The 18,903-nt window shown below is 52.5% G+C and overlaps 1 protein-coding gene across 1 annotated transcript; it reads right to left on the bottom strand.

Annotated features, from left to right (window-relative positions):
• Nucleotides 1-712: 712 nt before the first annotated feature.
• On the bottom strand, nucleotides 713-2,186 carry LOC144157516 (uncharacterized). Its single transcript, XM_077688426.1, has 2 exons — nucleotides 2,016-2,186; nucleotides 713-1,702 (listed from the first exon to the last, which is right to left on the bottom strand). Exons 1-2 carry the CDS (start codon nucleotides 2,184-2,186, stop codon nucleotides 713-715), a joined length of 1,161 nt encoding a protein of 386 aa, XP_077544552.1.
• Nucleotides 2,187-18,903: the final 16,717 nt, after the last annotated feature.

An 18,903-nucleotide genomic window follows, 5' to 3' on the forward strand; every position in this document is an offset into this window, starting at 1 on the left:
GGGTAGCACTTCAAAGGAAGCGCATCTCCTGTCTCGATCCTGTGTCGCACGAGATCAGTGCAACCCGGCAGATCCGTGAAAAGCTCCGCAAACCGGAATAAAATGTCCGAGATGCGGGCCTTCTCCTTCCGATCCCAACCAGCCACATCGGCGATCAAGGGATGGATCGCGTCATCGCGCGCGGGCTTGTTCTTCAACCGAGAAGCGGTCGAACAACTTTGCTCCGCCCCGGGGTATTATTCCCCGGTGCGCAGCACTCCGCACGGCGGCGACGCTTCTCCCGCACAAGCGATAGCCGGCGAAGGCGGGCTAGTGAAGGGAACAGGGGGGGACAAAAGTCCGGCCTGCAACCGCCGCTCGCAAGGTCAATCGTAATTCTGGACTTCCGAAGAAAGTCGCGGCCCAAAATCACGGGGACACTCAGCCTTCGCAGGTGGATAAAACGACATCGTCTCATCCGACGTCCCATCGAACTGTTAACCTTGCGGCGCCGCCGGCGCGCACTGCACCACTGGCAAGGCTGAACACAGCTCGGCACTCCCTGAGGCGAACAGAACGCTGTTGCAAGAGGTTCAACACTTCGTCTCCGAACAAAGAAGCGCTAGCTCCCGTGTCCAATAAAGCGGGAATTCTCGCCCCGCAATGACGACAGTGATGAACGGCGCAGGCTCGCCAACGGGGCAACCCGGGCGGCCTAGGGAGGGGGCCAGAATTACTTCGGCCGAACGGGCCTTCCCGCTCGGCCGGCCCCTGCGTTTCCCAACTTCGCCGGCGGCTGGGAGCAGTTGCGCATCATGTGGCCCTCTTTTCTGCAACGAAAACAGCGCAGCCCACCACGGGTATTCCCGCGAGTGGCATCCCTCGGCGCGTCTCCGCCTGCCGCCGGACCTGGGGGTTGTTTCGGGCGGTTGTTCGCTGCAGAATTGTTTGGAGGCCATTTTCCGGCATTAGCCGTGCGGCGTCCGTAGGTGTATGGGTCCAAAGCGCGTGCGCTTATTTCCCACAGACCTTTTTCTTCCGCGCCGACTGCGTGGGCGGCGTGCGGCGGGTGGCGAGGAAAAGAGGAAGCTCCCTTCCACGCGCAGCGGGGCTCGAGAGCTTCGCTTGCCGGAGGAGGAGGGCGATACGCTCTTGAAGCGAGTATGGGGCCCTGTATCCGCTTCGCCTCAGCGGCTAGCTCCTCCAGGTCGCGGAACCGAGCGCCGCGCAGGTACGCCGCAAAAGTGGGGTGCGCCTGCCTGATAACCCTCTCGACGCGTTCATCGTTCGGGGCTGTCGGTTCGGAGATTTGATATAGCTCCTCCATACTCCGCACAAACTCTAGGAGCGATTCCTCGGGAGCCTGTGTGCGCAGCTCCAGTTCACGCCGCATCCTCCGATGGTAGTCCACCGGAAGAAATTCGCGGCGGATTGCCGCCTTCAGTTCAGTGAACGTGGCGGCTCGGTGACCGGCAAGCCGGTACCACTGCGCTGCTCGCTCCTTAAGCGCGACTGGCACGACATGAGCGAGCATATCGCTGTCGCTAAGCCCCATGGCTGTCTGGTAGTGCGCGAAAGACTCAATGAAGTCGGTCACGCTGATGGTATCCTCGTAGCCGCGGTAAACTGGCACTTCTAGCCTCACCAGCGGCTTTGACAGCTTCGGTGGCCCCAGGGAAACCTGGAGAGCGCCTGAAAGGGACTCGATCAAGCGAGTAGCTTGCTGCAACAACGAGGTTGCATCTGGGGAAGCATCTCCGTTATGAACGACTGCGTGCGCGGCGGAGGGGTCCGCGTCGGGGCGAGAAAATACTCGCGGGTCGTTCGGCGGTTCGGCGGCCGGAGGGAGAATTCGTGTGCCCAGCCCGCTGGTGTTGGCGGGTGGTGCTTCCCGAGCCTCCGCTGCCTCCGCGTAACGACAGCGGGGACTGCCGCGTTGCTCCCGAAAACGGGTGGCCTGTGCGGCAAGAAAGCCTCTCTGGTGCGAGCCAGGCTTTCAGCGGCGACGCAGCCTGTGTGAAACGGCGCGGGGCTACCGCGCGCCCCGAGAGTGGCGACGGGAGCGGTTTGCCGATGCCCAGGTAATCCTGTGGCTGGCTGGATACATGGCTGGCCCCCAGTACTAACTGGGAGTGGCATGGCACTTGCGGCTCTCGGACCGTCGATGAAAGTACCGGCCGGGGCTTGCAATGCAGCTCGCCCGGCATGAGAGGCGCCCAATACGTCTAAGCGCTCGCGCGCAGCCTCGCTAGCGCGCGAGCCACATTCCGGGGTGACTGAAGCACACCCGGGTCGCCGTGCATACATATCAAAATCACTAGCATCCGGGGCTACGGAAGCACACCCGAATGCATTCAACACGCCTATGCGCTCGCCAGCGCGCGCGCCACAATCCGGGGCTACTGGAGCACACCCGGGTCGCCGTGTACATATCAAAATCACTAGCATCCGGGGCTACGGAAGCACACCCGAAAGCATTCAATACGCCTATGCGCTCGCAACCGCGCGCGCCTCCATCCAGGGCTACTGGAGCACACCCGGATTGCCATGCACATATATCAACATCACTAGCAAGCGGGGCTATGGAAGCACACCCGAATGCGTTCAATACGCCTATGCGTTCGCCAGCGCGCGCGCCTCCATCCGGGGCTACGGGAGCACACCCGGATGGCCGTGCACATGTATCCACATCACTAGCAAGCGGGGCTACGGAAGCACACCCGAATGTGTTCAATACGCCTATGCGTACGCCAGCGCGCGCGCCTCCATCCAGGGCTACGGGAGCACACCCGGATTGCCGTGCACATGTATCAACATCACTAGCAAGCGGGGCTACGTAAGCACACCCGAATGCGTTCAATACGCCTATGCGTTCGCCAGTGCGCGCGCCTCCATCCAGGGCTACTTGAGCACACCCAGATTGCCGTGCACATGTATCAACATCACTAGCAAGCGGGGCTACGGAAGTACACCCGAATGCGTTCAATACGCCTATGCGTTCGCCAGCGCGCGCGCTTCCATCCATGGCTACGGGAGCACACCCGGATGGCCATGCGTACACATCACTATCGCGCAAACCGTACCGACTATTATCTAGTGAGCACACTCGCCGGAGTCCTGGCTGAACCAGACGTGGCGTACTACTCGGCACACTCCCCGCATAAGCTGAGTGCGACCTCTCACCTCGCTCTACAATACCGGCGGAGGCCGGAGGGGCCGGGGGCCCAGAGAGCTCTCCCGGCTAGGAGCAGCGTCGACCTAACACATGTGGCCTCAGGCGACGGAGGAACGGCGAACTCGGGAATTCCCGAAACTCGTACATCGCTTTGGTCGGCGTCTACGCTCGGTGAAGCGCGGAAGGATGCGATGTTCGCTAGCGACGCCCGCGTAAGCGTCTCCTCAAGGCTAATGTCCATGGCGCGAGTGGCCTATTGCATGAGCGAAGCTCTGCAAGCTCGCTAAAGGGAGGCAACGATTGTAAGAACAAAGGCTGCCCCACGTTGTGGCGCCAGAAATGTGGGCATAACCTCTGTAATGCAGTGCAGCCTGCCAAGGTGCTCACCATGGGTTCGAGCGAGCCAATCCGTAAACGGCCGCAGCGGCTAGAGCCCTGCACGGGCCTGATTTTAAGGCCCGAGCCCGGCCCGAGCCCGCTTTGTGAAGCCCGAGCCCGACCCGGGCCCGTAACACCGAGCCGGGGCCCGGCCCAGGCCCGGGAATTCATAAGTGAGCCTAGCCCGGGCCCGGCCCGGGCCCGTAGTCTCAAGCCCAGGCCCGGCCCGGGCCCGTCGTCTGAATCCCAGGCCCGGCCCGGGCCCGTCGTCTCAAGCCCACGCCCAGCCCGGGCACGGTCTTTTTTTTTTTTTTGAGCCTAGGGAGGGCCCGCATGTGTGTGAACAGGCCTGGTCTTAACGTCGAGTGTCTTCGTAGCGGGAAATCAGACGGAGCATCTAGTCTGTACAAGCACGCCCTGAATTGTAACACAAAAAATAAGGGTTTAAAAGTACGCGTAGCTTAGCTCACACCGTCTGCAGTTCACGCCACATGGGCGTAATAATAGCTCGTATTCTTATGCGAGAGACACCATCACCTTTGATGACCAGACTCTTGGCAACTTCATGTGGTTGTTTCGGTCACAAGTTGGTATTAATGAATTTTTTTCCTCTCCATTTGAATCCACGAATATGTGCGTGCGTTGAAATATTTTCCCTGGAGTGGTTGTTAAGCGGTGGCGCTTCTCTAGCACGCGAGTTTGATTTCCAGCCGCGGCAGCCGCATTTAGATTGGTTCGACATCTAAAACACACGTACATAGACATAGGTGCACAGCTCCAGGGTGGCTTAATTATTCCTTCCCCGCTAGGGCATTCCTTGTAACCGTATCTTTGATATCTTATACACCAAAATATAAAATCTTGATGCAGTAGATGAAATGTCATTAAAGTTACAGTATAGTGACTATCAGACCTAGAAAAACACGTTTTTAAAACAATGTGTACAACTAACATCAAAAAGCCCGTAAAAGTATACTCAGAATATTCAATTTTATGCTCTTTTCTACACTTCACGTCGGAACTATTAACGGCCGGGCCTATGAATTCATGCCCGAGCCCGGGCCCGTGGCGTCGAGCCCGAGCCCGGCCCGGGCCCGCGGTACTGAGCCCGAGCCCAGCCCGGGCCCGCGGCACTGAGCCCGGGCCCGGCCCAGGCCCGGCCCGGGCCCGGCCCAGGCCAGCCCGATATCGGGCCCGGCCCAGGCCAGCCCGATAATCCGGGCTTTCGGGCCGGCCCGGGCCCGTGCAGTGCTCTAGCAGCGGCCCTCGCCACGCGTGCGCAGTCACTCCGTGAAGACGAAGTAGCTCCTCAGAACGTGGTTTTATTCCGGGTAATCCACGATACAGCAACCAGCCCTGGTATTACACTCCTAGCCCTGGGGCAGAGAGGGGGGTACCCGTCGACCGTACGCTTCAAGCCAAAGAGCCCGACGCGCAGGGGGGGGGGGGGGGGGGGGGGGTAATCGGCAGCTGTTGTTCCAGTAGCGTAAGCCACCGAAACGCTGCAGGTGATGGGCCCGGTTATGACCGGAACCGACCACCAGACTGACTGAGAAATCCAACTCCAGGTACGTTCGCCGACCTCACGGAAGTGAGAAAACGGCGGTCGCTCAGGCCGAAACGAGCGAGCAGCGTGCGAGCACGAAGTACCTGTCGGAGTCGGCACCCAGCCAATCTCTCCTGGGTCCGACCGAAGCGCCCGCCCGCCACCGCGAGCCCCTCCGCGGGGCCACTACGTCACGCCCCACGTGGCCCACGAACCGGCGCGCATTGGTCAGCCCGTACCCCCTTGCAGGGAGAGGGCGCGAGGGGCTATCCTCGCCCCTCGGGGAGAGGGGATCGCGGGCTACCTGCTTGCGTAATTGGGAGTAGCCCCAATTAAGATCCCCACAATCCGTATGTGATGGAAGGCATCCTACGCGTTCACAATACGTTTCACGCGATGTAGAGAATCAACCCAATGGAAACGCCAATTGAACCCCCAGATGCGCCGCATCACACCAGGGTTCCCTCGCGGGGAGATGGAGGCAATGTTTTTCATGTAACTATCCATGCGCCATCACTCAGGCCTCTAACTGTTCCTGGGCACGTAAATAAACATGATTGATTGATTGATTGATTGATTATTATTATTATTGTTATTATTATTGTTGTTGTTGTTGTTGTTGTTGATTCTTATACTGGTAAGGTGTTGATCGCAACAAAGTCATGGTAGCAACTATAACCACTATTGCAGAGTGCCGCACAAGGCGCGAAAATGAAACCCTGTTCATATTTTCTAGGTGTGTGCGTACACGCCAGGGTTTTCTCTGGAAGTTTTTTTTTTTGGCACTAGCAACTGCATGACCACGCGGAAAAGTACGTATATACGCATGTACTTTCCTGCTAGCATGTAACCTTATCTTGCGCCTCTGCCCTAAATTATATGCGTTTTAGCGTACGTATGCACTCAAGGCCAGTCCGCAGAGTGCATTCCTCTCCAACAGAGCCAAAGATAACTAAGAAGAGAGGGCAAAAGGGGAAAGTGTGCCATAAAAAATAGCTCCGCTCTGGTAGCATAATAACTCTCAGTCACCATTAAATGCTCTTTATCAAGTTTAATTAGCGTGGGGAAACATTCACGTTCGAACGACAGAAGGGCATCTGGCAGAATTGCGCAGAGTGTCTGCGATGTGAAGCTGAAAGCAAACCACTGGCATCGCAGCCATTACCATTTCAAAACTTCATTCTCATGCCACCGGCGCCGTGCGCTAAGGGTTTCGGGTCGTCTAGCTACGTTAAATTCTAGCGATCAGGATCTTGCCCGTTAGCGGGGACAAACGATACAAGCATTGTTCTCTTCCTGACTCCCCGGTATTTACTCCCCCGACCTCTCTCTTACATTTTTTTTTTTCGCGAATCGTCGACGGCTACGCCTCCCGCGAATGGCGTTTAACGTGGCGTGTTGCCGATTCTTAGTCCCATTCCTCGTGTGCCGTTTCTTGTGTTCACGTCTTCCTTTGCGGAGAGCGGGCCTGGGTTTTTACCCGGCCGCTTGGCAGTGAAGACACCGAACGTTCTCACTTCGATTGTTTGTTTTCGTGACAAGAACTTATGCTTGTTTTGCTCAATCTGGGGTTGGCAGCCCGGTGCAATAAAGAATTGATATTTGGACATACACGATGGAAAATTTAACGCAGAAAGTTGACTTGTATTGCATGTTCGTTTGGTTTCTTTGTAGCATTTTGTCACCATCATGTGAATACGCAGTAATCGTCCGTGGCGGTTCGGATACAACGTAGGAAATTATCGATATTTCTTTCTGCTTTGGTGGCGCTGCAAATCAAGCCCCGAGGCACCTTGTTCAGGCAGTGTTAACTCGCACTTTTCATACCATTGTTCGGAATACCGTTGCATACAGTTGCCCTGGATATAAAATGTAAGTATTCTGCCATATATTTGGTCGCGTCTACTTTAGAAGTTTACGTGCTATGGCATCACTGAAACTTCTGCTATCAATCTGACGTGTTTCATTTTTTCCTGCAGCACTGTAAAATGTAAACATGCGGTTTTCGGTTTGAGAAAGGCGAGAAAGTTATGACAGGGCGCATTCAGTACTACCACTTTCTGTATACATTCTGCGGGGGTATAGGCTAATTGCGTAAAATTTATGTGGTGTACGCAACGCAGCCTATACGGCAAGCTGTGCGAGAGAGCAACACTTTAACTCTAAGATACCTGACGTCCTGCAGCCTACAGAGCGTTTCCCCTCAACCGGCCTGTTACGGCGCTTTGACCTGCAATGCAAAAGACCTCTTACTGAGCTAGTAACGCTTTTCGAAATTAAACATTTTGAGCTGTCTATAGCATCACACCGCAGAGAAAAGGCTGTCCGGCGCGGCGGGTAAACAGGGGGAGATTCCTAACACGCGCTAACAGCCTACTTGGCAACTGCGGCACGAGGCCAAATTCGTCTGCGTACGCAGTTTAATCTCATCCAGGTCAAATGGGCGTCCTTCTTGGCTCCCGGTTTCAGTAAGCTAGCCGCATGCCTCCTGCAGTCTCCCATTTCTCCTAGCTTCCCGCCCGCTATTAACGAAACCTTGTAAAACCACACTCGACGCCCCTTCACCTTTCCCCTCCTCTCCCATGCCTCTCTTGCCGTTGGCGGCGCACGCGGCGGAGAAACACGCTGCTCACACGGGCGCATAATTCGAATTGATATCGCTAAGGTCAGCGCCCTGGACCACGGGTGCACAAATGAATTCGAGATCTCATCTGCCATGGGCGCTATTCGGGCGGCGACGGGCGTACTGTAACATCATGCATGCCGGAGCGATTATGGGATGCAGCGCTGGTCGGTGTCAGGCGAGAAGCAGCAAATGTCAGTTCACACAAAAATCGTGTAAATATCCGAACTGTCACTTCAACGAAGTGAACATTCTCACATTCCACGTCTTTTCTGGTTCACCCGTCGCGACTCGCGACACACTGTAGCAGAGAGCGTGGCAGAGCCTCATTCGGCGCCGAGAACAAATAAAGGGAAGCTGATGTGCGCTGCGGGAGGCCGGCAGCGCGCCGCAAGCGCAGTGCTCGTCTATGAGAAATCGCTTACGGTTTCCCCCGCGCTTTCGATGGAGATGGGACAATCGTCTGAAGGGGGGCGCCCCGGTCACGCAGTGTCATCCAGAGCGTGCGACGTTTACAGAGTGGCTGAGCGTGCGCGCCGTGAGAGCCCGCTGCGAGGGCAGAACCCGGAAGGTCCGCGTCTCTGTATTCACTCATCGGTGGCTAGAACCGGGAAACGGCGTAACGTCGGCTAACGCGGACGCTGCACAAGCCGGAAATGGGCAGAGTTTGCAGTCTTGCGCGAGTGCACGATGAGACAATTGCGGGGCCGGGGGCATGGCGCAGAGTGCAGCCCTTATGTCTTAGTTACGTCGACCTTCGCATCGCCCACGGTGAAATACCGCGCACAATGGTACTGGTTGCGCATAAATTCACTGGAGTGTCCTTCTGTCGTGGTGGAATGCACGGCGAAGACATGCTCTCCTGGTTCTTTATGAATCTGAGATAGACATTCAGTACATCAGGCTGTGGGGAGTGTTCTGCACCACGGAACACGCATGCCTTTGATATCTCTCCTCTTGAGGCACGGGTCCCAGCGAAAGATGCACGTACGCCGTGATATCGTCATCGCAATCACCATGATCGTTATTTGCATGGAGGGTTATTTGTCACGAAAAACCCATCGTCATCACTGCGACAGGTGAGGCGGGGACAAAAGAGTTGGGTTGAAATGCAGGTACAGAAAGAAAGGCTCAGATAGCTCAAGAATGTAGCGTTGGGTACAATGTACACTGTGAAAATACAAAATTTGGGGGTTACTACGCGCAGACGCTGCATCTGAGCTATGAGGCGCGCCGCAGAAAATGTCTCCTGGTTAATTTAGGAGCCCCGGAGATATTTAACTCGCGCCGACACCTCCACACACGGTGTCGGCACACAGGGCGTTGACCATGGTCAACACCCTGAATTCTAACGAAGATGAAGCTATCAGTATAACTATGAGATAAGACGCTGCAGGCCAGGGACGGAAAAGCTAAGTAGATGGAACATCTGCATACACCTTGCGGAACGTCAACTAAACGTAGCGACAGGCTGCGTCGTGTGCGTAAAAACGGCTAAACGTACTAGAAATCATTACTTCCGAGAAATGCGTACTAGTCACGCATGAAAACAGTTTTTACACTAAACAATATTTTTCCCGCTGAAAGAAATTAAAAAAAAAAAAAACGAAGCGCGTAGGCTCGAACGCAGACAATTGGCGCGGAAACCCGAGGCTGTGTTTCCAAAGTTACGAAAAAGAAGGAGGCGTAAGCATTTATTCGAGCGGGAGGGTATCGGGACGAGAAGTTTTTTTTTTTTTTTTTCGAACTGCCTCAAGAAAGTATCCAGGTTCGAAGCGAACCAGTACATGGCGCTGAGTGCACGAAGGCAGATCCACTGCGGTGTTCTCCGAGGATACGGAATATCGCGGGTAATTTAATTAGAAAAGACGAATCCTCCACGGCTATAGGTCAGGAGGATAGATTTTTTAAGTAACCTTGCATCAATAAAGGCATTGCCTAAGAGGTGGTGTGAACCCTAACACAACGTGGGTTAGCTGGTGGGTTAGTGGGTAATTTACCGAGATGCTAGGATCAGCCATCCGTACTTCAAAAGAAGAATGAACTGAAGACGTATTAGTATGCTCAAAAAAATTCATCTTGGGCTTAACACATTATGCGTTTCCTCGTCTTTGCGAGCGAAAATGCTTAATTCTTTTTTTTTTACGTTGAGACCAAATCATCACCGGCGAAACAGCATGCCCTCATGACTACAGTTCTGAAAGCAGCGCGGACTGGAGGCCTCCTGACTAAGAAGGCCAAACACATCCACTTTCAACTTTATGTCAATAAATGTTTATCACTTCTACTAGCATGGTAGCCTGCATTTTTGCTCTCAAAGACGCTTAGTAAAATATGTTTCGGTCGCAGTTTCAGTTCTTCAAGCATCCGCTGCTGAGTTTTTGTTTATCAGTCATGCTGCTACTTCTTCATATTTATTGTCATTTTCTTTCTCAATAAAAAAAAATTGCTCTTGTGCTTGCGGTATTCCCATTCGCATATTTTTCGAATTCAATCGAGACGACGCATTAAATAGGGCGCAACAATGGAAACAAGCTCACATTTGTCCGTTTTTCTAATGCGAAAGCATTGGTTAACCCTGTAGGTCGAAAATCTGGAGTCACCATGGCCACGCGATGGAATAGAATATGACTGACGTATACGGCTCACAAATAGCCAATGGCTCAGGGAATAAAAAAAAGACAGGCCAAAGAATTCCCGAATTCACGCCAAATTTCTCAGGGAAGCTTCTGTAACTAAAGTAAGAATTTGTCTGAGTAAACGTGATGGACCGATGTGTTCTGGCCTTCGAACTGGAAACGTGTGCTTGAGGCCTACGTGGGTAATTTGAGCACGCTAATTACAGGCGAAGCAGAGTGAAATTATGATGATGACACTGAGATGACACGTACGGCATTTCTATATTGATTTTTTTTCACTACAACAAGAGTACCTAGGTCTCCTCGTAATAATTAATAGGTGGCTTTAATGATAAACGCGTTGTCACCATTCTTTGAAAATATATCCGCGTTCCTGGTTGTATTATCGGGAGATCCATTTAAGGCTGCGGAAACGGGTGGTTACACAACGAGCAATGAAAATCCTTTAAAGTAAGTCACGATGACACCTTTCTGGGACATTTTCGATGTACTGAGTTAACTGAGGCTTCGGTGTTCAAGAAGTTTTTTTTTTTTTTTTTGGGGGGGGGGGGGGGGGGGAGTAAAAAGAACTGTCGCAAAACAAAAACCCAATATTTGAGAATTTCATTAGTTACAACGCATGCTCAACGAGTTTAGGCAACGCAGAAAATTGTTTTAATGCGAGCTTTTTTTTTTATTTCAATGAGCACACGATGGTTGTCCCAGAATACCGCAGATCCTTGCGCAGTGACGAAACGAGCAGGAGAAGCGAAGCGGCGGAACCAAGGGAATCACAGGGGTTTCCTTTTCTATCCAGCGGACTCTCGAAGAGCAAGCGCCACTCATTCGTCTCGGCTATCGCCGTCTCCGAGCGCCTCCTTGGCTTCTCCGGCGTCAAGCGTGTACTCTGGTGCGCCACACGCAAGCTCCTCCATGTCCAGGTAGGTGTCGGAGGGGTGCGAATTGCCCATGCCATGCTCCCTCCCGGAGGGCGGAGAGTCGTCACCACCGCTGGCAACTTCGTCTGGAGCCACGAAGTCTCCCGGCGTCGTCTTCTGCTCCTCCGAGACCATCACACACCCGAGAGATGCATCCTCTAACACGTACTCCGCTTCCAGGTAGTGAAGCTCCTGCTCTGCGGAATTACCAGCATCCACGGCGTCGCCTACGACAAGCGCCGCTTGCACTTCCTCGCTGACCTCTTCAAAAGCCGAAGTCGGGTCACGCCCACCGCCTGCTTCTTCCGGCGTCGCTTGGTCCTCCTCCACGTTCCCGTATTTTCCGCTGAGGCCCAGCAAATAGAGCAAGGACTTCTTTTGGGACTTGAGTTCAGCTTTGGCTGGGCTGCCATCGTGCAGCACGAGATGCGACATCTTTGAGCATAACATCACCATTCGGGGACTCTCGAAGTCCTTGGCGGATACGGGCGAATCTTCAGCCATAAGTGAGAGCCGCTGAAGCAGTCACTTGCTGAGTTGCCGACGGTTACCTGTAAAGAGGACATAACGGGCAAGTTATGCGAGTTGGAATGCTTAACTATTTTGCAGCGAATTTCCTAGGTCATAAAAGACAGCCTGTTGAGTTTATTGAGCTCTTCGTGGTGACGTCAAATTGTCGACTAATTTCAAGAAGTGTCTTTATTAGTGCCTGGGATGTGGGCTGAAAGAAGGGCAACAGAAAGTTATCGTACGTGAAACATATTGACTTCATAAGAGAGTTCTCAAAGAAAACCGAAGGACATCCCTTTTCGACCCGAGTTAGCGATAGTACAGTCGCCAATTCCAGAGACATGGAAATGCAAGAAATGCTATGGAATGCTTTCAAAATATCCGAATTCACGATTATTGCCAGTGTTACAAGTATAAACGAGTTATTACGAGCTTCCAATTACAGCTCTAAATGTATATTTATGAATAAAGCGCTTGGGAGTCCAGAAGGATCTGGTAGCAGGCAAAGTTCAACCATGAGTGTTAAATTAATTTATGTAACTTTGAACGGCTGCGGAATGCTAAGCATCTGTGATGATGGGATTTAACCCCAAGGGGGGGGGGGGTGGCAACAAAATGCTTCTGCGAGTGATCCACTTTTGCTGTGTTAAACTGTGCACATACAAACGCAGTGTGGGGTCTTAGAAAATGTGACGAGAGACGTATAAAAAGGCCCGTAGAGTTACCATCACTCTGGTAGAGACATCTTTCACTTTCCCCTAGTTGCCGCCCTCCACCTTCCGTTGCAGCACATGAGAGTGGGTAAAGCAGGTACGGTCAGGAGTGACCGGTCGTCGCGCCCCGCCCACTTTGGGTATTAAGGCTAGCGACCGTGCCCTCGGTATCTGGTCCACCGCCTCGGGGCAAGTGTAACGGTAATCCGAGAACGTCGTCCCCTACTACCTCCCTGTGATGCGAGTGAGCGAACTCCTCTGTCCATCATCCGGCATCTGTGAGGAAGTCTGCCGCCTCACGCTAAAGTCGTTCTACTGGTTCCTTCCCAAACCAACCTTCAACATTCGGTAAGATACCAGGGGGCGCTTGTCGTGACGACCGGAAACAGCAACAGCCGCTCACCTGCTGATCTACGTTTGCACTCAGTGACCACATAACATGTGGTGTTGCCAATCTACCAGTATAAACTCTTAATTAAAGGTTTCTTTAGACGATTCCTTGTTTGTTGTCCTCTGCGCTGCATTGGCTCAATCAAAAAGAAGGGCGCCCAACCACCGCCGCCTGAACGTCACATTTAAGGGATACTCCCACCTCCGGAAACAATAGCAGTGAGAACTCATCTCTGGGTACATTTTAGCGAGCTAGGCATCAAAGCTGGGCTGACAGTAGTTGTCATGTGCGACCCCACGAGGAGTGCACCATGAGGAGTACTAAACTTACTCTCGAAATCTATGCGTTCGGTTGCAATAAGTGAACACGATTCCGCTAGAAAGGCAGCGTACGAGCTCCCGCATGCAAGCGCATGAATCAAAGCAGTTAATTAGTTGCTGGTAGCAAGCTAATAATCTTGCAAAGAGCGTATACGAGATCTTGCGTGATGACAATTTCGGTGGCAGTCGTAAACCGGGCACTTCCTCGGATGACTTTCAGTCGCAGAAGCGCGTGCGTGTTGTCTACTGCACACTGGACCGAACAAATGATCCCGGAACAAATGGCCCCGGAACTTATAGCCCCGGAACAAATTGTCCCGGAACAAATGGTCTGAATTTCAAAGTAGGAACATATGGTTCCGTAACTTATGGTCACATAACAAACGGTCCCGGGCACCTCTTCGGGCAAAATGATTCCCCAAAACCTTACGTTGACTCTTTGTTTATATTTGCTGCATCTTACTGGAGTGTTGTATCGCCTTCTGTAACAGAAACTGTCAGTAAACCATCAGTTTATTTTAGTATGCTTTTTTGTGCACATGCAAATGCATGGCGTAACACAGTTGGCCTGTCTTTGGTATTTTTGTGTTTCCACCGTTATTTTCCGCTTGTCATTTCATTCTTCGTTTGTTGTGGATGTTTGAAGGGGTATATCACGACTGCCCCGCGCGCACAAGTCCCGTCGCAAAAGCCCCGCGACGTTAGCCCCGTGTCTCAAATGCCCCGCGGGCAGTAGCCCCGCGTCATAATCCCCGCGTGCCAAAAGCCCCCATGCCAGTTTCCCCGAACCATTCTCCCGGGGCGATATTATGGTGTGTTATTTTCTTTTCAGTGCCTAATTTTTTTTAATTAGAGTATAGTAATGTTTGACGATCTTCTCAAGAAAGTGATTGCATCTGCCGCTTTCCCGAAGTAGCACTGGGACGTTATGCCTTCTTCCTTTGGCTGCGTTCATTTAGATGCGTGTTCAAAGTAGCATGGCGGTGACCGCTACCCGTCCCCCCTCCCGATTCGCTTCCGTATAGTGTGCTTAAAAAGAAAGCAACATGCAAAATACAACAGCTGAAATACGCACGTGGACGCCGCAAGCGGCCAGCAAATATCGGCGATTTTGAAACCGAAACCGAGGAGAGCGCGGCCATTGCAGTGACGTTGCAGCCGTCCAGCGAGCGGCCGGACGGTCACCAGTTCGGGAGAATGTCTGCGCGCAAGCTCTACGCGCGCACGGGGCAGCAGAGCTCGACCGGTTCTCCCGCTGCGTGGCTGGCCAGAGGAAAAAGCCACCGTCGGCTGGAACGTCACAGGCGCGTCATGGCTGTTTACGCGATCCGCCGGCAGGTGCAGAGTGGTCTGCGGCGGAGCCTTTTTAAACGCTTCTGACTGATTAACGAGGCGTTTCACGGGGCTACCACTTGTGTCTCAGCTTATTTGGGGGTACTTACTACTCATTAAAAACAAATTTGGCCGAGGTGAAATTTGAGTGCAGTTGGCCTTTAAGTGGTGACCGCGCAGTGCCTGCTGGAACGTAAGAATCACCGCCGTGGTCTCTGAGGGTGGCACCTCGTCGGGGCCACAGCGGGTTTAATTAATTAATTAATAATTTATTTAATTCGAAATTTAAATTGGTATTTGCAAGACACGGACTCGGAGGACGAAAGCATTCACCACCAGACGAGCCAGATACTCCGATAAACGTTTTCGTGTCTTTAGTTTTCATTATCCCGTCTTTACGTCTCCTTTCATTGGCCACATAAAAAGATTGATTGATTGATTGATTGATTGATTGATTGATTGATTGATTGATTGATTGATTGATTGATTGATTGTAGGGTTTAACGCGCCGACGCAACGCAGGCGATGAGGCGCGCCGTAGTGGAGGGCTCCGGATTAATTTTGACCACCTGGGGATCTCTAACGTGCGCCGAAATCTCGTACACACGGGCGTTTTTGCTTTCCACCTCCATCAGAAAAGCGGCCGCCGCGGCCGGGAATCGAACCCGCGACCTCGTGCTCAGCAGCACAACGCCTTAGCCACTGAGACACCGCGGCGGGTCACATAAAAAGATTACCAAGAAAGAAAACATACGTAGTATAGCGTGGGCTTAGATTATGACAACGGCGCTTAAAAAATCGGGTCTTTCGGCACGGGGCAAATGAGACCGGACAAATGATACGGGTCAAATGAGACGGGGCGAAAGAGACGGAGAAAATGTGCACGGGACTTATGAGCACGGGGCTTTCGAAAACGGGGCAAAAGGCGCGGGGTTTCCAACGCGGGGAAAATGAGACGGGGCTTTTGAAATCATGGGCTTTCGTGCACCACCCGTTTGAAGATGCATTTTTATTTCTTTAGTTGTTTGTAATATTTTATATTTTCATTTCTTTTGTATTGTATTTGTCAAAATTCCGCACAAATTGTCACTATTTATGCTATTATAACTATTAAACTGTTACATCCGCTAATTAAATATTTTCGCCTGCTCCGACCGCCCTCGGAAGTTTTCCATGGTCACCTCCGCTAATTCCAGGCACGGCCACAGTAAATTTCAGGTCTTCTCCGTATCCAGGAATGCGCCGCTGTGTCTCGTATCGCCGTGAGGGACGAGGCAGGCGCTGATATCCAAACTATGTACAGTTTATGCACAAGAATATTCACAGGACATATACAAGGGAGCAAAGCGGAGCCCGCGGCTTAGAAGCTTGCCGGGGTCTAGCCGGCGCAGGTGGGACTATCCCCACGACCTGCAGCAAGTTAAAAAGCAAAAAGACCCCCTTACTCTCCCCGGGTTCGACATAAATACATCAGTGATGGAAGGGGAAAGGTTAAAAAAATACAATAAACGGCAAGGCATGCATTGCGCGTCACCCACCCAAGGTGGTGAAAGTACGCCGCCAACGCCGCGTCCTTTTGTCCCCGCACGGGCGCTGTCTAGACAGTGCGTCCGCGGTGGCCCCCTGCATCCGGCGACCAAATTGCTAGCGGCCCCCTTTGAAGGATAAAGATTTCCCCAATCGGCGTCGCGACGGGTGCACCCAGTGCGGCGACGTCTGCACTCGGACCCCGCTAAAGGGGTTTGTCCATGCGCCGCTCTGCCTGTTCCCGCGCACACCTTGCGTACAGGTGGCCTAATTGGCGGTGGCCCGTCGTCGAATGTGCGCCGTGGAAGGAGGGTAGCGCTGCGGTACATTGACACCCGCGCTCGAACCTTACAGCCACACTCCAGGCTCCCTTCCTGCTCAGGGAGATAGTTTTTGAGTCCGGCCGTGTTCCAAGAAGGGGCATCGGTGGCGAGACGCCGCGAGTAATGGCGAATTCCATTGGGAGAGCAGGAGCACTCAAAAGCACTCTGAAAGTGCTCTCTCTTGAGCAGGCGTGTTTCAGTGGACGAACAGGAGCAGGTGCACTGCCACCCAGTGGTAGAGCGAGATAACTTTCGCTGTTCTGAGAGCCGTCGGGACAACTAAGGCGGTAAGTTGGGCGAGTTGGTTACTAACTAAGGAAATCATCGTACTAGCGAACACTAAACAGACACAAAGGTAAAAGAGGCGACGAAACACACACACACCTCTTTCGTCGCATCTTTTAATTACCTTTGTCACTGTTTAGTGTTCCCTAGTACGATGATTTCCTTAGCAGCCAGGAGCAGTCCGATCTGCTCCCGCTTGAAAAGCCAAGTAAGCACAGTACGAAGGAAGTCACACGACCTTTAACGTCATATCCACCTTTTCTTTTTTTTTTTTTTTTGCTCCCGCGAATTGTCGCGGTTCGGCGAGCGCAGCCCGGAGTACGCGGCGGTATCCATCGTGCATTTGAAACTGCGGAATGGGCACCGAGCCGTACGAGCATGCGACTGATTCCTACCACCATACGGGCTTTGCCCAGCTTTGCTCACACATGCTTTCCTGCAGAGACTGTTGGGATGCTTTTAAAGGCCGGAATACATGGAGCGAACTTTTACGGCGAAGTTCACGCGGTGGGAAATCTCCCGCGTCAGGACGCCGTACATTTGTCGGGCTGAGCTACATGCGGCGACGACACGGCGCTCGCCGCCGCCGGGTTGCTCTAATAACCTTCATGCCCAGAATCAACGGTGCCGTTCAGTAAACAGACCCAGTGAAGGAGCTTCCCACTTTGGTTCTACGTCATTTAATGATTCTGCGTGGGGCGGGGAGTTTCTTCTACTGAAATATTCGTTCTCAGTTCTCAAATACGCTAGAGACAGAAAAAAAAAAAAAAAAAAAAAAACGAACGGCGCTGGGGAGATTCGAATTAGCGACTCCAAGAACAAGTAGCCGCCATTTTAACCTCTACTCCACTCCGAGTTTTTTTTTTCTTTATTGCATATTTTGTCAACAACACACATTTTACAAAATCAACCTTTGAGGTTGAGGACAATAAACCTCCGCCAAACTTTCAGCTGGCGCTGACATGTTGGTGCACTTTCATTACACTAAGCTTATTTAACGAACACAAAACTTCATGATCACAATCATCATTATTCACTACTTCACGAAGACTACAGACGTCTTCAACAAAATAACTATTTACAGACCGCGCGTCAACTGAATTGTGACGAATGTCCATTCTGCGACGCCATATTGCGTGCAAACCTAAAAGAAAGAGCAGGTCGTATGGAATACTGTCCGTGTTTACTGAAAGGTATCTAATTCCTTCGGCTGTTAGTGGCAAATCTTTTCTGATAGTTCTTTGAAGGACGTCCCAGAAAAAGACCGCGTCCCAGCAATCCAGGAAAACGTGCTCCACATTTTCGGGTTTTTTGCACAAAAAGCAGTCTGAACCCCACGGCAAAAACAGCCCCCTTCGCTCTTCCCATGTGGTTCAGATTTGGTTCATCTGGGAAGGCCCAATGCCTCCCACTTCCTTCAGTAAGTCCAATTCACGGAACGGGGCACAAAAATTGTCGATACGGTACAGGCGCTTCGATGGGTCACAGTGCAGAAAAACGAACGCCTTCATGCTATCATCCGAAGGCAAAGTGGGCAGCAGCCAGCGATGACCGGTCGGCTCGCCGAACGAGCGGCCAGCGCGGCCAGAGATAGCCGCAGCATCGCCTTGCGCGGAGCAAGCCATCGCACGTACGCACCCACTGGGGGCCGGAAGTGAAGTGACTCCGAGAGATGGCGCATGTGTGCAAAATGCAGCTCATTAATGCGGCTAGCTGTTACTTGTTGTATTCGAGAGGCCCTCGTAGTGATACCGCCTGTTCCTCACTCGCCGATCTTGCAGGCGGGCCTCATGTTGCTACTACTACAAGTAATGTAGCCGGATCGCCTTTATTTAACCTGATAACGCTGATAACTGCTACCGTGCATGCCCATCTCGGTGACACAAGCCACAACAGTCGGGTTGGGACCGTGTTTTCCCCTCGTCATTTTTCTCTCTCCCACCTGCTCTCCGGGTGCGTGCCGCATTCCAATGGCAGGTGCAGTGGCCCTGCTCCCACGTGCTCCCAAGTGTTCGGTCCCCTACTCCTCACTGCACGACGCCACTGCTCCTGTTCTCTCAATGGAATTCCACATAAGAGGAGTTGGTGATAGGCAGAGTTCTGATACACGGGCACGCCTGATTGCGACTAGCTCGCGCAGCATCGGCTGGGTCGCTGGTCCAAAGTGGCTGTCACGACATTCTGCACCATGACAAATTTCTTCTAAAAAGGGCAACGAGGACCAGCTCAAGCAATAGAAATAATC

The sequence above is a fragment of the Haemaphysalis longicornis genome, unplaced genomic scaffold, assembly GCF_048455015.1.
Source record: "Haemaphysalis longicornis isolate Haplotype H1 unplaced genomic scaffold, Haemaphysalis longicornis Haplotype H1 scaffold_1, whole genome shotgun sequence".
NCBI classification, from domain to species: Eukaryota; Metazoa; Arthropoda; class Arachnida; order Ixodida; family Ixodidae; genus Haemaphysalis; species Haemaphysalis longicornis.

Coding starts and splice junctions, on each gene's coding strand:
- LOC144157516 (XM_077688426.1), bottom strand. CDS start 2,186: ATGCCGGGCGAGCTGCATTGCAAGCCCCGGCCGGTACTTTCATCGACG. Junction 1,703..2,015: donor CGCCACTCTCGGGGCGCGCG/GTAGCCCCGCGC, acceptor TCGTTGTTGCAG/CAAGCTACTCGCTTGATCGA.